This window comes from Mobula hypostoma, chromosome 5, assembly GCF_963921235.1.
Source record: "Mobula hypostoma chromosome 5, sMobHyp1.1, whole genome shotgun sequence".
Lineage (NCBI taxonomy): Eukaryota > Metazoa > Chordata > Chondrichthyes > Myliobatiformes > Myliobatidae > Mobula > Mobula hypostoma.
The window spans coordinates 196,651,392-196,675,854 of record NC_086101.1 but is presented as its reverse complement, the minus strand read 5'-3'; the positions used below and the strand labels follow the sequence as shown (position 1 = coordinate 196,675,854).

At 45.3% G+C, this 24,463-nt stretch overlaps 1 protein-coding gene across 6 annotated transcripts in view; it reads right to left on the bottom strand.

Annotated features, from left to right (window-relative positions):
* Positions 1–24,463, bottom strand: part of LOC134346399 (ribonuclease T2-like) — a 119,299-nt gene that overhangs the window by 36,493 nt on the left and 58,343 nt on the right. For 4 of the 6 annotated variants that reach the window (XM_063047759.1, XM_063047762.1, XM_063047760.1 and 1 more), the window contains exons 12-16: positions 19,050–19,082; positions 11,458–11,490; positions 10,018–10,050; positions 4,822–4,854; positions 2,242–2,274 (exon numbers count right to left, since the gene is read on the bottom strand). In XM_063047759.1, the coding sequence (XP_062903829.1) occupies positions 2,242–2,274; positions 4,822–4,854; positions 10,018–10,050; positions 11,458–11,490; positions 19,050–19,082 (165 nt within the window). The remainder of the gene's footprint in view (positions 1–2,241; positions 2,275–4,821; positions 4,855–10,017; positions 10,051–11,457; positions 11,491–19,049; positions 19,083–24,463) is intronic. The other 2 variants (XM_063047761.1, XM_063047765.1) reach the window with 1 other exon arrangement.

Sequence of the window (24,463 nt, the reverse complement as noted above, 5' to 3'; positions counted from 1 at the left end):
GATGATGCTTTTTGGTAGAAGGCACAATAGTGCAGACTATTATCTAAATGGGGAGAAAATTCAAACATCACAGGTTGAGTCTGTGGTGAAGAAGGCAAATGCAATGTTGACAGTTATTTCAAGGGGAACAGAATATAAAAGCAAGGAGATAATTCTGAGGCTTTATCAGACACAGAGTATTGTCAACAGTTTTGGGTCCCATATTTCAGAAAGGGTGTGTTGCCATTGGAGAGAGTCCAGAGGATGTTCACGAGGATGATTCCGGGAATGAAAGTGTTAACGTATGCGGAGTGTTTGGCAGCTTTGGGCCTGTACTCACTGGAATTTAGAAAAATGCCGATGTGGCGGGGGGAGGGGTGGTGGGATCTCATTCAAACCTACCGAATGTTGAAAGGACTTGATAAGCTGGATGTGCAGAGGATGTTGCCCTTGGTGTGTGTATTCAGAACTAGAGCGCACAGCCTTAAAAATTGAGGGATGACCTTTAGAGCAGAGGTAAGGAGGGAATTTTTTAGCCAGGGAGTTGTCATGTTGTGGAATGCTCTGCCACATACTGCAGTGGAGGCCAAGTCAGGAAGTATATTTAAAGCGGAAGTTGATCGGTTCCTGACTGGTCAGGGCATCAAAGGATATGGCGAGAAGGCAGGTGTATGTGGTTGAGTGGGATCTGGAATCTGGGATCAGCCATGATGGAATGGTGGAGCAGACCTGATAGGCTGAATGGCCTAATTCTGCTCCAATATCTTATGGTCAATGCCAGACCTCAGCAACTCTCCAGATGAAGGGTTTAAACTAGTCTGGCAGTGGGAGAGGAACCAGAGAAGCTGGTTAGCAAACGGTGGGATTGTGAGACAGGTAGATGTCAGGACCAGCAAGTACAGGCAGAGCCTGGGAACAGACAAGTGTGTTTATTTTAATGCTGGAATTATTATGGAAGATGGGGATGAAAGAGCATGGATCACTACATGGAACTAAGAAGTTCTGGTCATTACAGAGACATGGTTGAGAAGGGAACAGGATAGGATGCATAATGCTCTTGGGTTTTGATCAAACGTTAACAATGTTGTTGAGCTGAGCGACCATTGGGTCCAAGTCCACAGTTCCATGAAGTCTGAAAGGATGATAAATGATATCTGCGGAATGCTTGTCTTTTTCAGCAAAGAGCTCAGTTGAAGATTCGGGTAGTAATGTGGCAGTGTTATAAAACTGTAGTTATGCTGCATCTGGAGTACAGCATTCAATTCCCATCACGGCAGTACAGGAAGGATGTTGTGGCATTGGAGAGGATGTAGAGAACTTTACCAGAGGCATGCAGTTAAAGTGAAGGGAGATAATCTCAAAGGAGATGTGCAGGCAGGTTTCCTTTTTTCCACATTGATGTGGGTGTCTGGAATAGGGTGGTGGTGGAGAGAAATACAATAGAGGTGTTTGAAAGGCACATGAATGTCGATGTGTGCATTGTGGACTGCAGCGTCTGTCCCTGTTCTGCACTGTTCTGTGTACATTAATGAACACGGATGTGATTAGTGAATTTGCAGCCGACACTTGGTTTGCATTGATGGTGATGTCGAAAGTAAGGATAGTCAGAGGTGACAGACGATGTTGATCAAATTGGACACAGCAATGGAATTTCATCCTGAGTTGATTCACTGGGTGAAGGAAAAGTAAGTTCACATGATAGTTGTGTGCAACACACCAAAAATGCTGGGGGATCTCAGCAAGTCAGGTAGCATCTATGGAGAGGAATAAACAGTCGATGATGAATGGTGGGTCCCCAGTTAACACTGGGAATCATAGGGACTTGAGTGTACAGGTTGTAGGATCCCTGGCACTGAGGGGCAGGTAGATATGGGATACTGCATTCATTATCTAGTCATGGAATGTTTCTGGACAAGCAAGTGAGGAAACAATTTTATAAAACATTGATTTGACCATTGTGTGCAATTCTGATCACTACACCATATATAGGAAAGGTGTGATTGTACTGGAGAGGGTGAAGAAGAGAGAGGTTCTTTCTCTCCTTCTGCCTCACATCCATCCCAAACCTCTGCTCATATCAACCCTCTCCTCACTCTCCCTCCAGATTTGTTTCCTCTCTCTCTCTGCCTGTCTGCTTGTCTCCCCCTCTCTCCCTCGCACCTTTGTCACCATCAACATTTCCACTGCCCACCACCGCTTGCTTCCAGACTCCTTCTTTAAGGTTCAAGGCGTTTGCGTTTATTTCCATGAGATGATACTCACACGTCGCCCTCGTCTGTTCTTCCGGCCTGATCTCTGTGAACAAAGGGGAAAGTGAAGGTTATCAGGAGGGGACTGACCCAAATGATGACAGCAGGACCAGGAGGAATAATGAAGCCCCTTTAGACAGAGAGAGTTGATAAATACAGAAACAGAGAGGCTGCTGATACTCCTAAAGGAATAAAATGGCCAAAGAGAGGGCCTATAATATAACAAGAATTAGAGGGAAGTCAGAGAATTGGGAAGCTGTTAAAAACCAATAGAAGGCAACTAAAAAAGTTATTAAGAAGCTAAAGATAGAATGCGAAAGTAAGCTAGCCAATAATATCAGAGGATACAAAAAAGATTCTTCAGATACACAAAGTGTAAAAGACAGGTGAGAGTGGATATTGTCTTCCACAATACAGGAACCCTCCTGAGGCTCCGGAAGGTTCCTGTATTGTGGAAGATGTCCTGCCTTGTTCCTGTGCCGAAGACGCCACGCCCCAGCGGCCTCAATGACTACAGACCGGTAGCATTGACCTCCCACATCATGAAGACCTTGGAGAGACTTGTTCTAGAGCTGCTCTGGCCTATGGTCAGGCCACACTTAGATCCCCTCCAGTTCGCCTACCAGCCCCGACTAGGAGTCGAAGATGCCATCGTCTTCCTGCTGAACCGTGTCTACGCCCACATGGACAAACCAGCGAGCACTGTGAAGGTCGTGTTTTTTGACTTCTCCAGTGTGTTCAACACCATCCGCCCTGCTCTGCTGGGGGAGAAGCTGACAGCGATGCAGGTGGATGCTTCCCTGGTGTCATGGATTCTTGATTACCTGACTGGCAGACCACAGTACGTGTGCTTGCAACACTGTGTGTCTGACAGAGTGATCAGCAGCACTGGGGCTCCACAGGGGACTGTCTTGTCTTCCTTTCTCTTCACCATTTACACCTCGGACTTCAACTACTGCACAGAGTCTTGTCATCCTCAGAAGTTTTCGGATGACTCTGCCATAGTTGGATGCATTAGCAAGGGAGATGAGGCTGAGTACAGGGCTACGGTAGGAAACTTTGTCACATGGTGTGAGCAGAATTATCTGCAGCTTAATGTGAAAAAGACTAAGGAGCTGGTGGTAGACCTGAGGAGAGCTAAGGTACCGGTGACCCCTGTTTCCATCCAGGGGGTCAGTGTGGACATGGTGGAGGATTACAAATACCTGGGGATACGAATTGACAATAAACTGGACTGGTCAAAGAACACTGAGGCTGTCTACAAGAAGGGTCAGAGCCATCTCTATTTCCTGAGGAGACTGAGGTCCTTTAACATCTGCCGGACAATGCTGAGGATGTTCTACGAGTCTGTGGTGGCCAGTGCTATCATGTTTGCTGTTGTATGCTGGGGCAGCAGGCTGAGGGTAGCAGACACCAACAGAATCAACAAACTCATTCGTAAGGCCAGTGATGTTGTGGGGATGGAACTGGACTCTCTGACGGTGATGTCTGAAAAGAGGATGATGTCTAAGTTGCATGCCATCTTGGTCAATGTCTCCCATCCACTACATAATGTACTGGGTGGGCACAGGAGTACATTCAGCCAAAGACTCATTCCACTGAGATGCAGCACTGAGCATCATAGGAAGTTATTCCTGCCTGTGGCCATCAAACTTTACAACTCCTCCCTTGGAGGGTCAGACATCCTGAGCCAATAGGCTGGTCCTGGACTTTAAAACCAATTTCCTCCGGGATTAATAAAGTATGACTATGACTATATTGGACCACTGGAAAACAATATTGGGAGAGGGAATGGGGTACAAGGAAAGGGGGACGAACTGAACAAGTATTTTGCATCAGTCTTCACTGTGGAAGACACTGACAGTACGAAAGAAGTTCTGGGTGTTAGAGGTTATGAAGTGTGTGAAGTTACCATTACTAGAGCGTAGGTTCTTGGGAAACTGAAATATATAAAGGTAGATGTCACCTGGACCAGATGGTGTACACCTCAGCATTCTGAAAGAGGTTGCTGAAAGGATCATGGAGGCATTAGTAATGATCTTTCAAGAATCACTAGACTCTAGAATGGTTCCAAGGACTGCAAAACTGCGAATGTCACTCCACTCTTCAAGAAGGGAGAGAAGCAGAAGGAAAGAAACTATAAGCCAGTTCATCTGACTTCAATGGTTGGGAAGATGTTGGAGTCAATTATTCAGGATGAGGTCTTAGGGTACTTGGAGGCCCATGATAAAATAGGCCATAGTCAGCATGGATTTCTCAAGGGAAAATCTTGCCTGACAAATTTGTTGGAATTATTTAAAGAAGTAACCCTTAATTCCCCTACTATATAAAAATCTATCTAACTGCTCATATCCATCCCACTCTCTGCACTTCCCCTCTCTACATTTCCCCTCCATCCATTCCCAACCCTCTCCTCACTCTACCTCCAGATTTGTTTCCTCTCTCTCTCTCTCTCTCTCTGTCTGCTTGTCCCCCCCACTCTCCCTCACCCCTTTGTCACCATCAACATTTCCACTGCCCACCACCGCTTGCTTCCAGACTCCTTCCTTAAGGATCAAGGCGTTTGCTTTTATTTTCATGAGATGATACTCACACGTCGCCTTCGTCTGTTCTTCCGGCCCAATCCCTGTGAACAAAGGGGAAAGTGAAGGTTATCAGGAGGGAACTGACCCGAACGATGACAGCAGGACTGGGAGGGACGATGAAGCCCCTTTAGAAATGAGCAGAGGTGATAAACTGCAGAAACAGTGGGTGACAACCACTCCTGAGGGAATAACACAACAGTCACCTACCCTCTAGGTAATGAGGAATAGGAGGCCACTCAGCCCACCTGGTCTGATCCAGGTCAACAGTAGAGCTCTTTGAAAGAGCATGGATCAGTACATGGAACTCAAATATTGTAGCCATGATGGAGACTTGCTTCAGAAAGGATCAGGACTGGATGCTTGGTGTCTGGGTTTTCCATCAAATTTTAATCGTGTTGGTGAGCAGAGTGACCACGTGTTGCAAGTCCATAGCTTCCTGAAAGAGTATATACACCCCATCCCTGGCACAGTTCCTGGAATTCTGCAGTGTTGAAAAACTCCTGAGAGGCAGCTTCCTGATTAAAAAGTTGATTGTTCACTCTTTGCAGAGGGGAACTGCATTCTCAGCGTTTGCACAGTGATGAACAGAGTCGGCAGCTGACACGTGGTTTGCATTGGTGGTGTTAGAAACATAGAAAACCTACAGCACAATACAGGCCCTTCGGCCCAAGATGCTATGCCGAACATGTCCTTACCTTAGAAATTCCTAGGCCTACCCATAGCCCTCTATTTTTCTAAGCTCCATGTAGCCATCCAGGCGTCTCTTAAAAGACCCTATCATTTCTACCTCCACCACCGCTGCCGGCAGCCCATTCCATGCACTCACCACTCTCTGCGTAAACAACTTACCCCTTACATCTCCTCTCTACCTTCTTTCAGGCACCTTAAAACTATGTCCTCTTGTGTTAGCTATTTCAGCCCTGGGAAAAAGCCTCTGACTATCCACATGATCAATGCCTCTCATTATCTTATACACCTCTATCAGGTCACCTCTCATCCTCCATCGCTCCAAGGAGAAAAGACCGAGTTCACTCAACCTATTCTCATAAGACATACTCCCCAATCCAGGAAACATCCTTGTAAATCTCCTCTGACCCTTTCTATGGTTTCCACATCCTTCCTGTAGTGAGTCAACCAGAATTGAGCACAGTAGTCCAAGTGGGGTCTGACCAGGGTCCTATATAGCTGCAACATTACCTCTTGGCTCTTTAACTCAGTCCAGCGATTGAAGAAGGCCAATGCACTGTTTGCCTTCTTAACCACAGAGTCAACCTGCATAGCAGCTTTGAGTGTCCTCTGGACTCAGACCCCAAGATCCCTCTGATCCTCCATACTGCCAAGAGTCTTGCCATTAATGCTATATTCTGCCATCATATATGACCTACCAAAATGAACCGCCTCACATTTTTCTGGGTTGAACTCCATCTGCCACTTCTCAACCCAGTTTTGCAACCTATCAATTACCCACTGTAACCTCTGACAGCCCTCCACACTATCCACAACACCCCCAACCTTAGTGTCATCAGCAAATTTACTAACCCATCCCTCCAATTCCTCATTCAGGTCATTTCTTAAAATCACAAAGAGTAGGGGTCCCAGAACTGAGGCACACCACTGCTCACCAACCTCCATGCAGAATATCAACACTCACAACACGCTGGAGAAACTCAGCAGGTCGGGCAGCATCCGTGGAGACGATCAGTCGACGTTTCGGGCCAGAATCCATGCAGAATATGACCAGTCTACAACCACTTTCTGCCTTCTGTGGGCAAGCCAGTTCTGGATCCATAAAACAAGGTCCTCTTGGATCCCATGGCTCCTTACTTTCTCAGTAAGCCTTGCATGGGGTTGTTGAAAGTAAGGAGGATAGTCAGGGGTGATAAATTTATTGATCAAACTGGATACAGCCCTGGAATGTAAAGCTGCTTGACACTGGGAGGAGGAAGGGTTGTAAATATGGCATGAACTGTTGGGCTGCTATGGAGCCCTGAGAAACAGGGAGACCTCAGCATTCAAGTTGCAGGGTCCCAGGAATTGAGGGAACAATTTTATAAACCATTGGTTTGACCATTGTGTTTAGTTCTGATCACTACACCGTATTTAAAAAGGGAGTGCTTGCACTGGAGAGGGCACAGAAGAGACTCGACAGGAAGCTGTCTGGGATGTAACCTTTCAGTTATGAGGAGACTTGAGAGGCTCGGTCTGATTTTCCTGGAGAGGATGAGGCTGAGGGAGTAACTGACCATGGTGTACTGAAGTACGAGAGGAACGGATAAGGTAGATAGAGGAACACACACAAAATGCTGTAGGAACTCTGTAGACCAGGCAGCATCTAAAGAAAAATGTATAGTCAACATATCATACTGCAAAACTTCAGCAGGACTGCAGAAAAAAACGATGAGGACTAGATTTAAAAGGTGGGGAGAGGGGAAGGAGGAGCACAAGGTGACAGGTGAATCTGGGAGTGGGAGAGTGATGTAAAGAGCTGGGAAGTTGATTGGTGAAAGAGATACAGGGTGGAGAAATGGGAATCTAATAGCAGAGGATATGGAAGAAAGAAAAGCAGGGAGGAGCACCAGAGGGAGGTGATGGGCAAGAAAGGAGATAAGGTGAGAGAGGGAAAGGGGCATGGGGAATGGTGAGGGGGGCATTACCGGAAGTTCGAGAAATAGATTTTCATGCCATCAGGTTGCAGGCTGCACAGAAGGAATATAAGGTGTTGTTCCTCCAGCCTGAGTGTGGCCTCATCACAATAGTAGAAGAGGCCATGGATTGACAGACAGGAATGGGAATGGGAAGTGGAATTAAAATATGTGGCCACTGGACAATCCTTCTTCAGGCAGACAGAGCGTAGGTGCTCGGCAGAGCGTTCTCCCAATCTACATTGTGACTCACTGATATACAGGAGGCCATATCGGGATCATCAAATACAGTAAATGACCCCAATAGACTCACGGATGTAGTGTTGTCTCACCCAGAAGGGCGAATAGACAAAGGAATCTCGTAGGAAGCAACCCCTGGGAAAGCAGAAAGTGGTGGGGGGGGTGGAAAATGTGCTTGGTGGTGGGATCTTGTTGGAGATGGCAGACACTCTGGAGGATTATGTGCTGGACCCGGAGGCTGATGGGGTGGTAGGTGAGGACAAGAGGAACCCTATCCTTGGTAGGGTGGCGAGAGGATGGGGTGAGAGCAGACGTGCATGAAATGGAAGAGATGCACTTGAAGAGAACGTTGAGATGAAGGAAGGGAAGCCCCTTTCTTTGAAAAAGGAGGACATCTCCTTCTTTCAAGAACAAAAAGCCTCACCCTGAGAAGAGATGCTGCGGTCCCGGGGGAACTGAGAGAAGAGAAAGGCATTTTTACAAGTAATAGGGTGAGAAGAGGTAAAGTCCAGGTAGCTGTGAGAGCCCATGGGTTTATAATACACATCAGTAGATAAGCTGTCTCCAGAGATAGAGACAGTAAGATCGAGAAAAGGGAGGGAGGTGTCAGAAATGGACTAGGTAAATTTGAGGGCTGGATAGAAGTTGGAGGCAAAGTTGATGAAGTCAACGAGCTCAGCATGGGTGCAGGAAGCAGCACCAATGCAGTCGTCAATGTAGCATAGGAAAAGTTGGGGGTGGTCACCAGTGTAGGCTTGGAACATAGACTGTTCCACGTAGCCGACAAAAAGGCAGGCATAACCTCATCTTTTTTTCTCCAGTCCTGCTGAAGGGTTTCGACCTGAAATATCAACTGTATTTTTTTCTATTGATGCTGCCTGGCCTGCTGAGTTCCTCCATCATTTTGTGTGACTTTCCTCTGTTAAATCATCTCACCACTCCCCCCACCTCTGACAGTATCCAAAGTGTTGTACCTGTTGTTGAGGGGGATGGCTACAGGGGTGCTCTGCATTGGCTCCTTAACCCCTTTCCCCTTCCTGACTGTCACCCAGTTTCCTGTGTCCTGCACCTTGGGTATAACTACCTCTCTATATGTCCCAACTATCACCTCCTCAGCCTCCCGAATGATCCCTGGAGTTCATCCAGTTCCAGCTCCAACTCCGTAACGTTGTTTGTTAGAAGCTGCAACTGGATGCACTTCTCGCAGTTGTCGTTTTCAGGAACACTGAAGGTCTCAGAGTTCTCAGAGCAGCAATGGCTGGAATTTCTGGAAGCAATTCAGAAGGAACGGGACATATACATGCCAAAGAGGAAGAAGTATTCTCAAGGAAAGATGACACAACCGTGGCTAACAAGACTGCTGGAGAGCTTGTAATGGGGTCAACGAAATAGCAGATAAACTGAATAAGTATTTTGCATCAGTCTTCACTGTGGAAGACACTAGCAGTATGGTGGAAGTTCCAGGTGTCAGAGATCATGAAGTGTGTGAAGTTACCATAGCTAGAGAGAAGTTTCTTGGGAAACTGAAAGGTCTGAAGGTAGATAAGTCGCCTGGACCAGATGGTCTACATCCTAGAATTCTGAATGAGGTGGCTGAAGAGATTGTGGACATATTAGTAATAAGCTTTCAAGAAGCACTAGATTCTGGAATGGTTCCAGAAGACTGGAAAATTGTGAACATCACTCCACTCTTCAAAAAGGAAGTGAGGCAGAAGAAAGGAAACTATAGGCCAGTTAGTCTGACCTCAGTGGTTGGGAAGATGTTGGAGTCTATTACTAAGGATGAGGTCTCAGGGTACTTGGAAGCTCATGATAAAATAGACAGTAGTCAGTATGGTTTCCTCAAGGGAAAATCTTGCCTGACAAATCTGTCGTAATTCTTTGAAGAAATAACAAGCAAGAGAGACAAAGGAGATTTGGTTGACGTTGTCTGTTTGGGTTTTCACAAGGCCTTCCATTTCTCTATTGCTCTCACTAGTCTCATTCCCTGTCATTCTTTCTGCATTTTCACTATCCACATCTCTCTCTCTCTCTCTCCTTCACCTTCTTGCTTTTCTTTATCTCCCTCATACTCTTCAACAATCTATTGTTCTTTGCCTTGTTGCCTCCTACTTTCTTTCTTTTCCTCCTCCCACCCATCCCTCTGTCCTCACTCTGCTTCCTGATTTCTGTTTCCTCTCTCTCTGTCCGCTTGTTCCCATCCTCTCCCCCTCCGCTATGTCTCGTCACCATTATCATTACCACTGCCCACCCCTGCTTGGTTCCAGACTCTGTCCTCATGTGTCCGGGTATTTGCATTTGTTTCCAGGAGATGATACTCACACGTCTCCTGTGTTTGTTCCTCCGGCCTCTTCTCTGTGAACAAAGAGTAAAGTGAAGGTTACCAGGAGTGGCCTGACCCAAGTGATGACTGCAGGACCAGGGGGGATTTAGAAACGAGGGGAGATGATAAATACAGAAACAGAGAGGGTACCAACCACTCCTGGGGGAACAAACCCCACGTTCACCCACCATATAGATAATGAGGAATAGCTGGTTTAGTCAGCCTATCGGGCCTGCTACGGCTCGAAGGTGGAGCTCCCTATTTCATCGTACTCCCTTATTTCCAGTTCTTCATGCTTTCCCAGTCCACGATCACTCCAGTTCCCTTTCCACATTCCTGTGAACCGTATCTTATCTCCATCCAGGCAGAAATCCCAGACCTTAGCAGTTCTCTACTCGGAGGGTTTAGACTAATTTGACAGTGGGATGGGAACCGGAGAAGCAGGTCAGGAAGCGGAGGGATTGTGAGGCAGGCAGATATCAGGACAGACAGGAAGATGATGACGCGTTCAGACGCAACCACCTCTCTGGGGCAAACCAAAGGTGTCTTTGTCTTTTTTACACATCTATTTGATGATTGTAAAACAATGCTGGACATTAGAACTTCAGTTACTTCAGGTTAACCCCATCAGTGAGTTGCTTGTTGATGGAGGAGCTGGATTTGGCACGTACTGTGTTGCTGCCTGCTATAGACTGGCAATGGAGTCGGTGCACAGAGGCAGTGTGCTGTTCAGCAGCAAGAGAATATCTCAAATGTTTTTCTTGCAATCGCAAGACTCTGTTGGACATTGGTAATGTAAAATAGTGTAAGTCTGGTTTACTGGTTTATTGGCGAGACTGACAGTGGGAGAGCTGTGTGGCCTTGGTTGTAGAAAGGACGAGGCCCTCATGCCACGCGTTTGCCTGTTGTAGCAGTGCAGGAGGAGAGACGTCAGAGGCCATGTGGCACAGCGACCATGTCGGATTGGGGACTGGCCCTTGCCATCAGTGCTGCCCTCCAGGGTTCGCTCAGCGGGAGACAAGCTGGATTGCCAGAGTTCGTCTGAGGACTGCTGAGAACTGCTTGTTCTTGCTGGAAATACCCATGCACCATCAATTTACAGCACATGTCACTCAGGGACCAGCTATATATATATTTTTTGTGTGACTGTATGTTTATCACTGTCTTGGATATGCTGTACGTGCCTTGTGCTGTTTATGACTATTGGTACTGTGTTTTGAACCTTGGTCCTGGAGTAACGCTCTTTTGTCTGGCTGTATTCATAGAAATTCATGTCTGGTTGATCAATAACTAAGCTTGAAATTGAACTTGACGATGCAAACGGCAGGTTGCAATGGCTAGGAATTTTATGGATGACGGGGTTGAGGGAGTATCGATTGCTGAATAGAATTATGGTGTTGTGGAGGAGTTCCCCTTTCTTTTCAGGTGATGATACTCACGCGTCGCCTTCGCCTGTTCTTCCTGATGGATCTCTGTGAACAAAGAGGAAAGTGAAGATTACCAGGAATGGACTGACTCAAGTGATGACAGCAGGACCGGGGGGATTGATGAAGCCCAAGAATGATAAACTACAGATACTTCAGTAACTCCTGGGGGAAACAACACAACATTCACCTACCCTCTGGATAATAAATAACAGGATGCCAATCTGCCCATCTGACCTGTTCCAGCTCAATAGTGGAGCTCCTTGTTACATCCCACTTTCCTCTTCCCACGGTCCTGTAATACTTTCCCAGTTCAGGGTCACTCCAGTTCCCTTTCAACGTTCCTGAGAATTGTTCAGGCAGCAATTCCAGACCACAGCATCTCTCTACCCAGTGGGGTTTAAACTGGTTTGGTAGTAGTACAGGAATCAGAGCACTGGCTCAGGAAGTGGAGGGATTGTGAGGCAGGATGGACAGGAGCAAGGTAATAGACAAGATGTGAACAACAGTTCGCAATAAGTTTATCTTAATACTCGGAGTTTATGGATGAGGGGGATGAAAAAGCTTGGGTTGATTAAATTAGATTTGTCACATGTACTGTACATTGAAACACACCGTGAAATGTATCATTCACATCAACGAACACGATCTGAAGATGTGCTGGGACAGCACACAAATACTGCCCTATTCCCGGCCTGGCATACAGTAGCATGCTCACAACTTATCAAACTTGCTCCGCACATGTTTGGAATAGAGGACGGAACTGAGGCACCCGGAGGAGACATGCATGGTCATGGGAAGAATGTACAAAAACCTTTACAGATAGCAACAAGAAGATTAGTACATGGAACTATGAGGTTGTGCCATTTCAGAGACTTGGGTGAGAGAGAAACTGGACTGTAGGATTAATGTTACACTATTTCAATGCTTCAGAAAAGATGGTGTGGGAGGTAAAAGGGGGAGGGAGAATAGTACTATTAATCAGGAATAACATCAGAGCTGTTCTCAGTTGGACAGAATGGAGGCTCAGTGTGTATATGGGTAAAACACAAAGACAGGAAGGCGCAAACACTTTAATGAGATTATACCTCAGTCACTCCAATAGCCACAGGAACAGGAAAAGGTGTAAAAACAAGAGGGTTGTTGTAATGGGCGACTTCAGCTTCCGTTAACAGACTGGGATCTCCTTGCTGCAAGAGGTTTAGATGGGACAGAATTTGTGAGGAATATCTGGGGGGGGGTGGTTCTTAAATCAATATATAGATATTCCAACAAATTGAGGGATCATACCATAAGTTCATCAGACATAGGAGCAGAATTAGGCCATTCAGCCCATTGAGTCTGCTCTGCCATTCCATCTTGGCTGATCCCGGATCCCACTCAATCCCACACAACTGTCTTCTCACCATATCCTTTGATGTCCTGACCAATCAGGAAAAGATCAACTTTTGCCTTAAATACACGCATGGACTTGGCCCCCACCCCACTCTGTGGCAGAGCATTCCACAGATTTTCTATGTTTCTATAAGCTAATATTGCAGGGGGACGGGAACCAGAATGACACAGCTGAGGATGAGCCAGCAGGTTTACAAGTAGATGATGGGTGTAAAATGAATGTAAGGAAGGACAAGTCAATGATTAGGTACAAATACAGGCAGAGCAAAGAGTTAAATTGTACCACAGAGGCAAAATTCAAAAAGATGAAGAATGCAGGACTGAAGGTGCTATACTTAAATGCATGTAGCTTTCAGCGGGTGAACTCGTGGCGCAATGAGAGATTGGTCAGGGTGTTTTGGGCATCACTGAGTCGTGACTGAAAGAAGGCCATAGTTGGGAGCTTAATAGCTAGGACATACTTTGTACATAAAGGACAGGCAGGAAGGCATAGGCGGAGGTGTGACTCTGTTGGTAAGAGATGGAATTACATCTTTAGAAAGAGGTGATATAGGGTCAGTTAATGTTGAATCTTTCTGGGTGGAGTTAAAAAACTGCAAGGGTAAAATAAAACATTGTGGGAATCATATATAGCCCTCCAAGAAGTAGACAAGATGTGGGGTTGAGATTGCAAGGGGAGCTGGAAATAGCATGTAATAAGGGTAATTACACAATTGTAATGGGGACTTCAATATGCAAGGCAAGGAGTTTGACAAACTCAGGTTGATGTTGGATCGCAAGAGAAGGAATTTGATGAATGCCTGTGAGGCGGCTTTTTAGAGCAGCTAGTACTTGAGCCTACTCGGGGAAAGGCTATCTTAGATTGGGTGTTGTGTAACCATATAACCATGTAACAATTACAGCACGGAAACAGGCTATCTCAGGCCTTCTAGTCCATGCCGAATGTTTACTCTCACCTAGTCCCACTGACCTGCACTCAGCCCATAAACCTCCATTCTTTTCCTGTCCATATACCCATCCAATTTTTCTTTAAATGACAGCATCGAACCTGCTTCTACCACTTCTACTGGCAGCTTGATCCACACAGCTACCACTCTCTGAATAAAGAAGTTCCCCCTCGTGTTACCCCTAAACTTTTGCCCCCTAATTCTCAACTCATGTCCTCTTGTTTGAATCTCCCCCACTCTCAATGGAAAAAGCCTATCCACATCAACTCTATCTATCCCCCTCATAATTTTAAATATCTCTATCAAGTCCCTCCTCAACCTTCTATGGTCCAAAGAATAGAGACCTAACTTGTTCAACCTTTCTCTGTAACTTAGGAGATACCAAAAGCTTTCTTCACCACCCTATCCACATGAGATTCCACCTTCAGGGAACTATGCACCATTATTCCTAGATCCCTCTGTTCTACTGCATTCTTCAATGCCCTACCATTTAGCATGTATGTCCTATTTTGATTAGTCCTACCAAAACGTAGCACCTCACACTTATCAGCATTAAACTCCATCTGACATCTTTCAGCCCACTCTTCTAACTGGCCTAAATCTCTCTGCAAGCTTTGAAAACCTACTTCATTATCCACAACTCCACCTATCTTAGTATCATCTGCATACTTACTAATCCAATTTACCACCCCATCATCCAGATCATTAATATATATGATAAACAACATTGGACCCAGTACAGATCCCTGAGGCACCGGTCACTATTCACCGGCCTCCAATCTGACAAACAGTTATCCACCACTGCTCTCTGGCATCTCCCATCCAGCCACCATTGAATCCATTTTACTACTTCAATATTAATACCTAACGATTGAACCTTCCTAACTAACCTTCCGTGTGGAACCTTGCCAAAGGCCTTACTGAAGTCCATATAGGCAACATCCACTGCTTTACCCTCGTGGATAATATACTTTTTCCTAGTACCTCTTCAAAAAATTCAATAAGATTTGTCAAACATGACCTTCCACACACAAATCCATGTTGACTGTTCCTAATCAGACCCTGTCTATCCAGATAATTATATATACTATCTCTAAGAATACTTTCCATGAATTTACCTACCACTGATGTCAAACTTACAGGCCAATAATTGCTAGGTTTACTCTTAAAACCCTTTTTAAACAATGGAACAACATGAGCAATACGCCAATCCTCTGGCACCATCTCCGTTTCTAATGACATTTGAAATATTTTGTCAGAGCCTCTGCTATTTCTACACTAAATTCCCTCAAGGTCCCAGGGAATAGCCTGTCAGGACCCGGAGACTTATCCACTTTTATATTCCTTAAAAGCGCCAGTACTTCCGCTTCTTTAATCATCATAGTTTCCATAACTTCCCTACTTGTTTCCCTTACCTTACACAATTCAATATCCTTCTCCTTAGTGAATACCGAAGAAAAGAAATTGTTGAAAATCTCCCCCATCTCTTTTGGCTCCACACATAGCTGTCCACTCTGATTCTCTAAGGGACCAATTTTATCCCTCACTATCCTTTTGCTCTTAATATAACTGTAGAAACCCTTTTGGATTTATTTTCACCTTACTTGCCAAAGCAGCCTCATATCTTCTTTTAGCTTTTCTAATTTCTTTCTTAAAATTCTTTTGACATTCTTTATATTCCTCAAGCACCTCATTTACACCATGCTGCCTATGTTTATTGTAGCTATCTCTCTTTTTCTGAATCAAGTTTCCAATATCCCTTGAAAACCATGGCTCTCTCAAACTTTTAACCTTTCCTTTCAACCTAACAGGAACATAAAGATCCTGTACCCTCAAAATTTCACCTTTAAATGACCTCCATTTCTCTATTACACCCTTCCCATAAAACAAATTGTCCCAATCCACTCCTTATAAATCCTTTCGCACCTCCTCAAAGTTAGCCTTTCTCCAATCAAAAATCTCAACCCCGGGTCCAGTCCTATCATTGTCCATAATTATATTGAAACTAATGGCATTGTGATCACTGGACCTGAAGTGCTCCCCAACACAAACCTCCATCACCTGACCTATCTCATTCCCGAACAGGAGATCCAACACTGCCCCTTCTCTAGTTGGTACCTCAATGTATTGCTGCAAAAAACTATCCTGCACACATTTTACAAACTCCAAACCATCCAGCCCTTTTACCTACATAACCTAGATCTCATTAGGGAGATTTACATAAAGGAACCCTTAGGAGGCAGTGATCATAATATGATTGAATTGATACTGCAACTTGAGAGGGAGAAGCTTAACTCACATGTATCAGTATCGCAATGGAATAAAGGGAATTACAGAGGCACGAGAGAGGAACGTGTCATCAGAAAATTTACTAACCCATCCCTCCACTTCCTCATCCAGGTCACTTATAAAAATCACGAACAGATCCCAGAACAGACCCCAAATGACCTAATTCTGCTCATCTGTCTTATGGTCTATGATCTCCAAAGGATACAGTGGAATATGGATCAGTTTCAGATATGGTCAGTACAGACATGCTGGGCTGGTGATTCACAGCTCTGTTCTCAATGCACATAACTCTGTCTATCTCCTCCCGCCTCCACGCCTTTCTCTCAATGTTCCTCACACATTCCCAGGAACTATAATTTTTTAGCTTGTTTCTTCACTGCACTGTTCTACCTATGTTCTATGAAATATCTTCTGCACCTTCACATTGTGTCCTTGGTACAGCCTTCATCCTGCTGCTGTCTATCTATTCAATTTCCCTTTAAACTGCTCTGCTCCAGGGATCAACACGTCTTTACCGGGCTCTTCCCAAGAAGCATCTCATTTCCGGCGCCATTCCCAGAAATCCGCAGTGTGGAAAAAAACTTCTGAGAGCTAGTCTCCCAATGAATAAGTTCATTGTTCATTCAGCGTAGCGGTTGCACTTGTACTCTCAGCCTTTGTACAAGAATGAATGGGATATGAATGGATGAGCAAATTTGCTGATGATACAAAGATTGGAGGTGTAGTAGACAGTGAGGAAGGTTTTCAGAGCCTGCAAAGGGACTTGGACCAGCTGGAAAAATGGGCTGAAAAATGGCAGATGGAGTTTAATACAGACAAGTGTGAGGTATTGCACATTGGAAGGACAAACCAAGGTAGAACATACAGGGTTAATGGTAAGGCACTGAGGACTGCAGTAGAACAGAGGGATCAGGGAATACAGATACAAAATTACCTAAAAGTGGCGTCACAGGTAGATAGGGTTGTAAAGAGAGCTTTTGGTACATTGGCCTTTATTAATCAAAGTATTGAGTATAAGAGCTGGAATGTTATGATGAGGTTGTATAAGGCATTGGTGAGGCCGAATCTGGAGTATTGTGTTCAGTTTTGGTCACCAAATTACAGGAAGGATATAAATAAGGTTGAAAGAGTGCAGAGAAGGTTTACAAGGATGTTGCCGGGACTTGAGAAACTGAGATACAGAGAAAGATTGAATAGGTTAGGACTTTATTCCCTGGAGCGTAGAAGAATGAGGGGAGATTTGATAGAGGCATATAAAATTATGATGGGTATAGATAGAGTGAATGCAAGCAGGCTTTTTCCACTGAGGCAAGGGGAGAAAAAAACCAGAGGACATGGGTTAAGGGTGAAGGGAGAAAAGTTTAAAGGGAACATTAGGTGGGGCTTCTTCACACAGAGAGTGGTGGGAGTATGGAATGAGCTGCCAGACGAGGTGGTAAATGCGGGTTCTTTTTTAACATTTAAGAATAAATTGGACAAATACATGGATGGGAGGTGTATGGAGTGATATGGTCCATGTGCAGGTCATTGGGACTAGGCAGAAAATGGTTCGGCACAGCCAAGAAGGACCAAAAGGCCTGTTTCTGTGCTGTAGTTTTTCTTTGGTTTCTATGGAGCTGTGACTACTGAGATTGCAGCTGACACTTCGTTTACATGTTGAAAGTGAAGAGGATAGTCAGGTGACAGAAATATATTGATTAAATTGGACACAGCAATGGAATTTAATGCTGATAACTGTGAGCTGGTTAACAGCAGGAGGAGAAAGATGAGATGTAAATACGTCATGAATGGTTGGGCTCCTACGGAAGTACCTCAGGGTACAAGTTATAGAATTCCTGGAGACGAGGGTACAGGTATATATGGGATTTCTGCATTCATTATCTGGGCATGGACTATTTGAAGGCAGAGAAGTGAAAGAACAACACACTGGTTTGACAATTGTGTGCAGTTCTAATCACTACACCAGATTAAAAAGGATGTGATTGCGCTGCAGAGGGTGCAGAAGAGACTCGCCAGAAAAGTGTCTGGGATGGAATATTTCAGTTATGATGAGACAATGGAGAGGCTTGGTCAGTTTTCCCTGGAACAGTGGAGACTGAGGGAGCAACTGATTGAGGTTTACTGAAGTATAGAGGGAGCATTGCTGAGGCTTGCTGCTGAAGAAAAGCGCACTCGTCAGGAAAACAGCACCAAGACAACACTGGAGGACAGTGCCTCCAAGTGCAGTCACTACAGCGGAGACTGTCACTCCTGTGTGGGACTCGACAGCCACTACAGACGCTGCTCTAACGCAGACTGAAGCAAGACTTTCCAGGTGCAGATCCATGGTCTCGTGAGACTAACGGATGCCACCACCACCGGAGGGAGCATTTCTAAGGCTAGAGGGGGAAAGGTTGAGTACGAGGGAGGCCTGAGGAAGAACCTTTCCTACTGAAGGTGGCAAAAATCTGGAGCAAACTGGCTATGGAGTTGCTGGAGGCAGGGTCTTTCACAATGTAAGAAATATCTGGATGAGCTGCTGAATCACCAAAACCCAGTTATGGCCAACTGTTGGTACATGGGTTTGGTGGGGATGGGTGCTGGATGGTGGGATGGAGTTCTCTGCTCTAAACTCAGTGAACAAAGACTCTTCGTTGTGCTCACCAGTCTTATTTTCACTTTGCTACTCTGTCTGTTTAACTCTATCCATTTCCCTCCCTCTTTATCTCTCTCTTCCCCTCCCAGCCTTTCCTTCCATCTCCCTTAGGCTCTCTGTGTCATTCTCTCTCCCACCTCACTCTTCCTCCCCCACCTTTCTTTCCTTATTCTGCCTCCTGATATCTGTTTCCTCTCTTTTTCAGCCTGCTTGTTCCCACTCTCCCCCCACTCCCTTTTGGCTCATCACCACATCACCACCACGGCCTACCAGCACTTGGTTCCAGACTCTTTCCTCATGCATTGAGGAGTTAATATTTGTTTTCAGGAGATGATACTCACGCCACGGCCTCGTCTTCTCCTCCTGAGTGATATCTGTGAACAAAGAGGAAAGTGAAGGTTACCAGGAGTGAACTAAACCAAGCGATGGCAGCAGGACCAGGAGGGACTGATAAAGCTCCTTTAGAAATGAGGAGAGATGATAAACTACAGAAATAGAGAAAAGTGCCAACCACTGTTGAGAGAACAAGACCCACACTCATCCACCCTCTGGATGATGAATAATAAGAGTGCACTCTGCCCATCTGTTTTGTTCCAGTTTGATGGTGGAGCTCCCTGTATCGTCTCACTCCCTGTTCCCCACAATTCTCATGGATGCATTTGACTTTGAACTTGCAGCAACCCATCAGAGCAAGCATCTCCTGAAATTCCCCCTTTGTCACCCCTGCGCCCATACCTACCACAATGCCGAGCTCTTCTTCTGCCACCTCTGTCTCTGTGCCTACTCCTTTGGCAAGGACTCTCCACCCTGAACTGATGATCCCCTCTCCCATCTTCAACCCTCCTCCTCTCCCTGGTCTTCTGCCTGCTGTGGATCTTTTCATTGCAACTGCCAACGGGACATCAACAATTTCGACTTCACCACCCTACTGTCTAATTCCAACGTCACTCTTTCCAAACGAAATGCTCTCCACTTCTGCCGCACTAATCCTAACCTCACGATCAAACCTCCAGATCAGGGGGGTGGTTTAGTAGACTGGTGGGCTGAGCTCTACCATGCTGAGGCCCAGTGGTATCTGTCAGACACCTGCTCTTACTTTCCCCTCCAACAGGATCCCACTAAGGAGCACCAGGACATCGTCTCTTACACCATCACCGACCTTAATAGCTCTGGGAATCTCCCATCCACTGCCACTAACCTCACAGTTCCCACACCCTACATCTCCCATTTCTACCTCCTACCCAAGATCCACAAACCTGCCTGACCAGGTAGACCCATTGTTTCAGCTTGTTCCTCCCCCATTGAACTCATATCTGCATACGTCGACTCCGTTTTATCCCCCTGGTTCAGTCCTATCTTACCTACATCTGTGATACGTCACATGCTCTTGATATATTCGATTTCAAGTTCTCTGGCCCTGAGCATCTTATTTTCAAAATAGATGTCGTCAAGTCAAGTCAAGTCAAGTTTATTGTCATTTCGACCATAAGCTACTGGTACAGTACACAGTAAAAACGGAACAACATTCCTCCAGGACCCTGGTGCTACCTATACACTTCTGTCCCCCATCAGGAAGGCCTCAAAGCTCTCTGTTTCTTTCTGGGCACCAGACCCAAGCGGTTTCCCTCCACCACCACTCTCCTCGAACGAGTGGAATTTGTCCTCACTCTCAAACCTGGAATCATTTTTGTGAACCTCCTTTGAACCCTCTCCAGTTTCAGCACATCTTTTCTAAGATAAGGGGCCCAGAATTGCTCACAATACTCCAAGTGAGGCCTTGCTAATGCTTTATAAAGTCTCAACATTAAATCCTTGCTTTTATATTCAAGTCCTTTTGAAATGAATGCTAACATCCCATTTGTCTTCCTCTCTACAGAATCAACCTGAAAATAAACCTTTAGATCCTACACAAGCACTCCCAAGTCCCTTCGTGCATCAGTCTTTTGTATTTTCTCTTCATATAGAAACAAATTAACCCTTTCATTTCTTCTACCAAAGTGCATGACCATATATTTCCCGACACCACATTCCATCTGCCACTCCTTTGCGCTTTCTCCTAATCCTTCTGTAGCCTCTCTACTTCCTCAAAATTATCTACCCTTTGACCTATCTTCATATTGTCTGCAAAATTTGCACCAAAGCCATCAATTCCAAATTCTGAATCTTTAACGTACGACATAAAAAGAAGCAATCCCAGCACAGACCCCTGTAGAAGACCACTAGTCACCAGCAGCCAGAAACATCCCCCTAATAGCATGGCTCATGGCTTGTTAAGCAGCCTCATGTGTGGCACCTTGTCAAAGGCCTTCTGAAAATCCAAATAGAGAACATCCACAATCTCTTCAGCCACCCCTTTCAGAACCCTGGGGTGTTCACCATCTGGTCCAGATGACTTATCTACCTTATCTACCTTCAGACTTTTCAGTTTCCCAAGAACCTTCTCCATAGTAATGATAAATTCACACACTTCATGACCCCGGACTCCTGGAACTTCTAGCATACAGCTGGTATCTTCTACAGTGAAGACTGATGCAAAATACTTATGCAGTTTGTCTGCCATTTCCTTGTCCCCCATTACTATCTCTCCAGCATCATTTTCCAGAGGTCCAACATCCACTCTCGTCCGTCCTTTACACTTCATGTATCTGAAGAAACTTTTGGTATCCTCTTTAATATTACTGGCTAGCTTACTGTCGTATTCCATCTTTACCTTCTTAACGACTTTTTTGGTTGCCTTCAGTTGGTTTTTAAAAGCTTCCCAATCGTCTAACTTCCCACTAAGTTTTGCTCCATTATAGAAACATAAGAAATCTACAGTACAATACAGGCCCTTCGGCCCACAATGCTATGCCGAACATGGACTTACTTTAGAAATTGCCTGGGATTACTCATAGCCCTCTATTTTTCTAAGCTCCATGTACCTGTCCAGGAGTCTCTTAAAAGAACCTATTGCATCCGCCTCCATCACAGTCACCGGCAGCCCATTCCATGCACTCACCACTCTCTGCGTAAAAACCTTACCCCTGACATCTCCTCTGTACCTACTTACAAGCACCTTAAAACTGTGCCCTCTCGTGTCAGCCATTTCAGCCCTGGGAAAAAGCCTCTGACTATCCACACGATCAATGCCTCTTATCATCTGATACACCTCTATCAGGTCACCCCTCATCCTCCATTGCTCCAAGGAGAAGAGGCCAAGTTTACTCAACCCACTCTTGTAAGGCATTCTCCCCAATCCAGGTAACATCCCTGCAAATCTCCTCCACACACTTTCTATAATTTCCACATCCTCTCTTTGGCTTTTATGTTGGCTTTGACTTCTCTTGTTAGCCACAGTTGTGTCATCTTGCTTTTAGAATATTTCTTCCTCTTTGGGACGTATATATCCTGTGCCTTCAGCATTGCTTCCAGAAATTCCAGCCATTGCTGCTCTGCTGTCATCCCTGCCAGTGTTATTTTCCAATCAATTCTTGTCAGCTCCTCTCTCATGTCTCTGTAATTCCCCTTACTCCACTGTAATACTGATATATTTGACTTTAGCTTCTCCTCCTCAAAATCCAGGGTGAATTCGATCATATTATAATCAGTTTTCCCCTAACAAGTTATTTCAAGTGTTCTATTCATTGCACAACACCCAATCCCACAGTAGCTGATGCCCTCGAGGGCTCTACCACAAGCTGCTCTAAAAAGCCATCTTGAAGGCTTTCTTGAAACAGCTCCTCCTGGAATCCTGCTTCAACCTGATTTTCCCAATCAACCTGCATATTGACATCCCCCATGACTGTTGTAACACTGCCCTTTTGGCATGCATTGTAATTTGTAGTCCACATCCTTACCACTGGTTGGGGGTCTGTATATAACTCCCATCAGGGGCTTTTTACCCTTGCAGTTCCTCAGCTCTATCCACAATGATTCAACACTTTCTGACCCTATGCCACCTCTTTCTAATGATCTGATTTTAATTTTTTAACAAAAAGATCAACGCCAGCCCCTCTGATTTCCTGCCTGTCCTTTGGAAGTAGCTGTCCTTGGACATTAAGCTCCCAGCTTTCAACCTCTTTCACCAATGATTCAGTGATGCCTACAACATTGTATATGTCAATCTGTAACTGTGTTGCAAGTTCATCTACTTTATTCTGTACACTGCATGCATTCAAATATAACACTTTCAGTCCTTTTGCTTCTGTCCACTTTTTATGTTGTATCTCAACCTGTTGAAGAGTATCCAAAGCAACTACATGAAGACCAGGAGGATGAGTAGAGTGAGGGTCAGAGTGATCTGGAACAAAGGGGGAAGTGTGCTTGGAGTTGGGGCAGGAAGGCGAGCTCCTCAATGAATGTTGTGCTTCTGTATTTGTTAGTGAGAGGGACTTTGACAAATGTGAGGTCGATGTAGAACAGGCTGATATGCTGGAACATGTTGACATTAAGAAAGAGGACGTGCTAGAACTTTTGAAAAACATTAGGGAAGGTATATGCCTGGGCCTGATGGGATGTACCCCAGTTTACTGTGAGAAGCAAGGGAGACATTGCTATACACTTGGCCGTGGTCTTTTCGTTGTCACTGTCCACAGGAGTAGTGCCAAAGGTTTTGAAGGTGATAAATGAAATTCCTTTCTTCAAGAAAGGTAACAGGGATAACCCTGAGAATTATAGACCAGCGGGTTTTATTTCAGTGGTGGGCAAGCTTTTGGAGAAGATTATTCCACACAGGATTTGCAAGCATTTGGAGAAGTATAGTCTGATTAGGGATGGCCAACATGACTTTGTGAGGGGCAGGTTGTGCCTCACAAGCCTGATTAAATTCCTCGAGGAAGTGAGAAAACATATTGATGAAGTCAGAGTGGTTTACATGGTGTATGTGGATTACAGCAAGGCATTTGACAAGGTTCCCAGTGGTAGGCTCATTCAGGAAGTTAGGAGGCATGGGATCTGGGAAACCCGGCTATTTGGATTTGTCTGCAGAAGCCAGAGAGTGGTAGTGAATGGAGTGTATTCTGTCTTGTGAAAGGAGATTGATCATGTTCATCAGGGATCTGTTCTGGGACCTCTGCTTTTAGTGATTTATATAAATGACTTGGATGAGGAACTGGGTTAGTAAGTTTGCAGATAAGATGAAGCTAGGTGTTGTTGTGGATAGTGTAAAAGGTTACAACAAGACACTTCCTAAGGTTGTCATAGCCTGGGGTGGTAGTGGGGATAAGCTTCCACTACATATAAAGTACTCCAAATGTCCTGCGACTCTAACAGCCCCTGACGACCAAGACCAACTCTTGGCCTTCGTGTGTTCCTTAGCTACTAGGCCCAGCAGAACTGTTTCTACTGACAAGAGAAGGGGCAAAAATGGACCATTGGCGCCTCAAAACCAGTTGCTTTGGGCAGGTGGGCTCGTCAGCCTTGGACAGCAGCCTGTCTAGGAGAAGGAAAACTCTGATTTTAAACCCCTGCTGCCTTGCAGCCCTACCCACCCATGGGAAAGGTTTCAGGAGTAAACCCCGAGGAAGAAATCTGGAGCCGGGGTACCTAAGGCAGTTTGATGTTGTTTACAACTTCACTCTGGCAACCTCTGTGACGACACTGATGCCAAACTGTATCAGCACTTGCCCTTCCCTTGGACTACATCAGTGACGTGGAGAGGGGGAACCTGCTGCATGGGCACAGCCGGTTCTTCAAATCTTCCCACCAAGGGAGAGGACACAGTCCAACAGAGACTTAAACCCATGATCCCCTGGGATCGATGGCTGCCTACTACTAT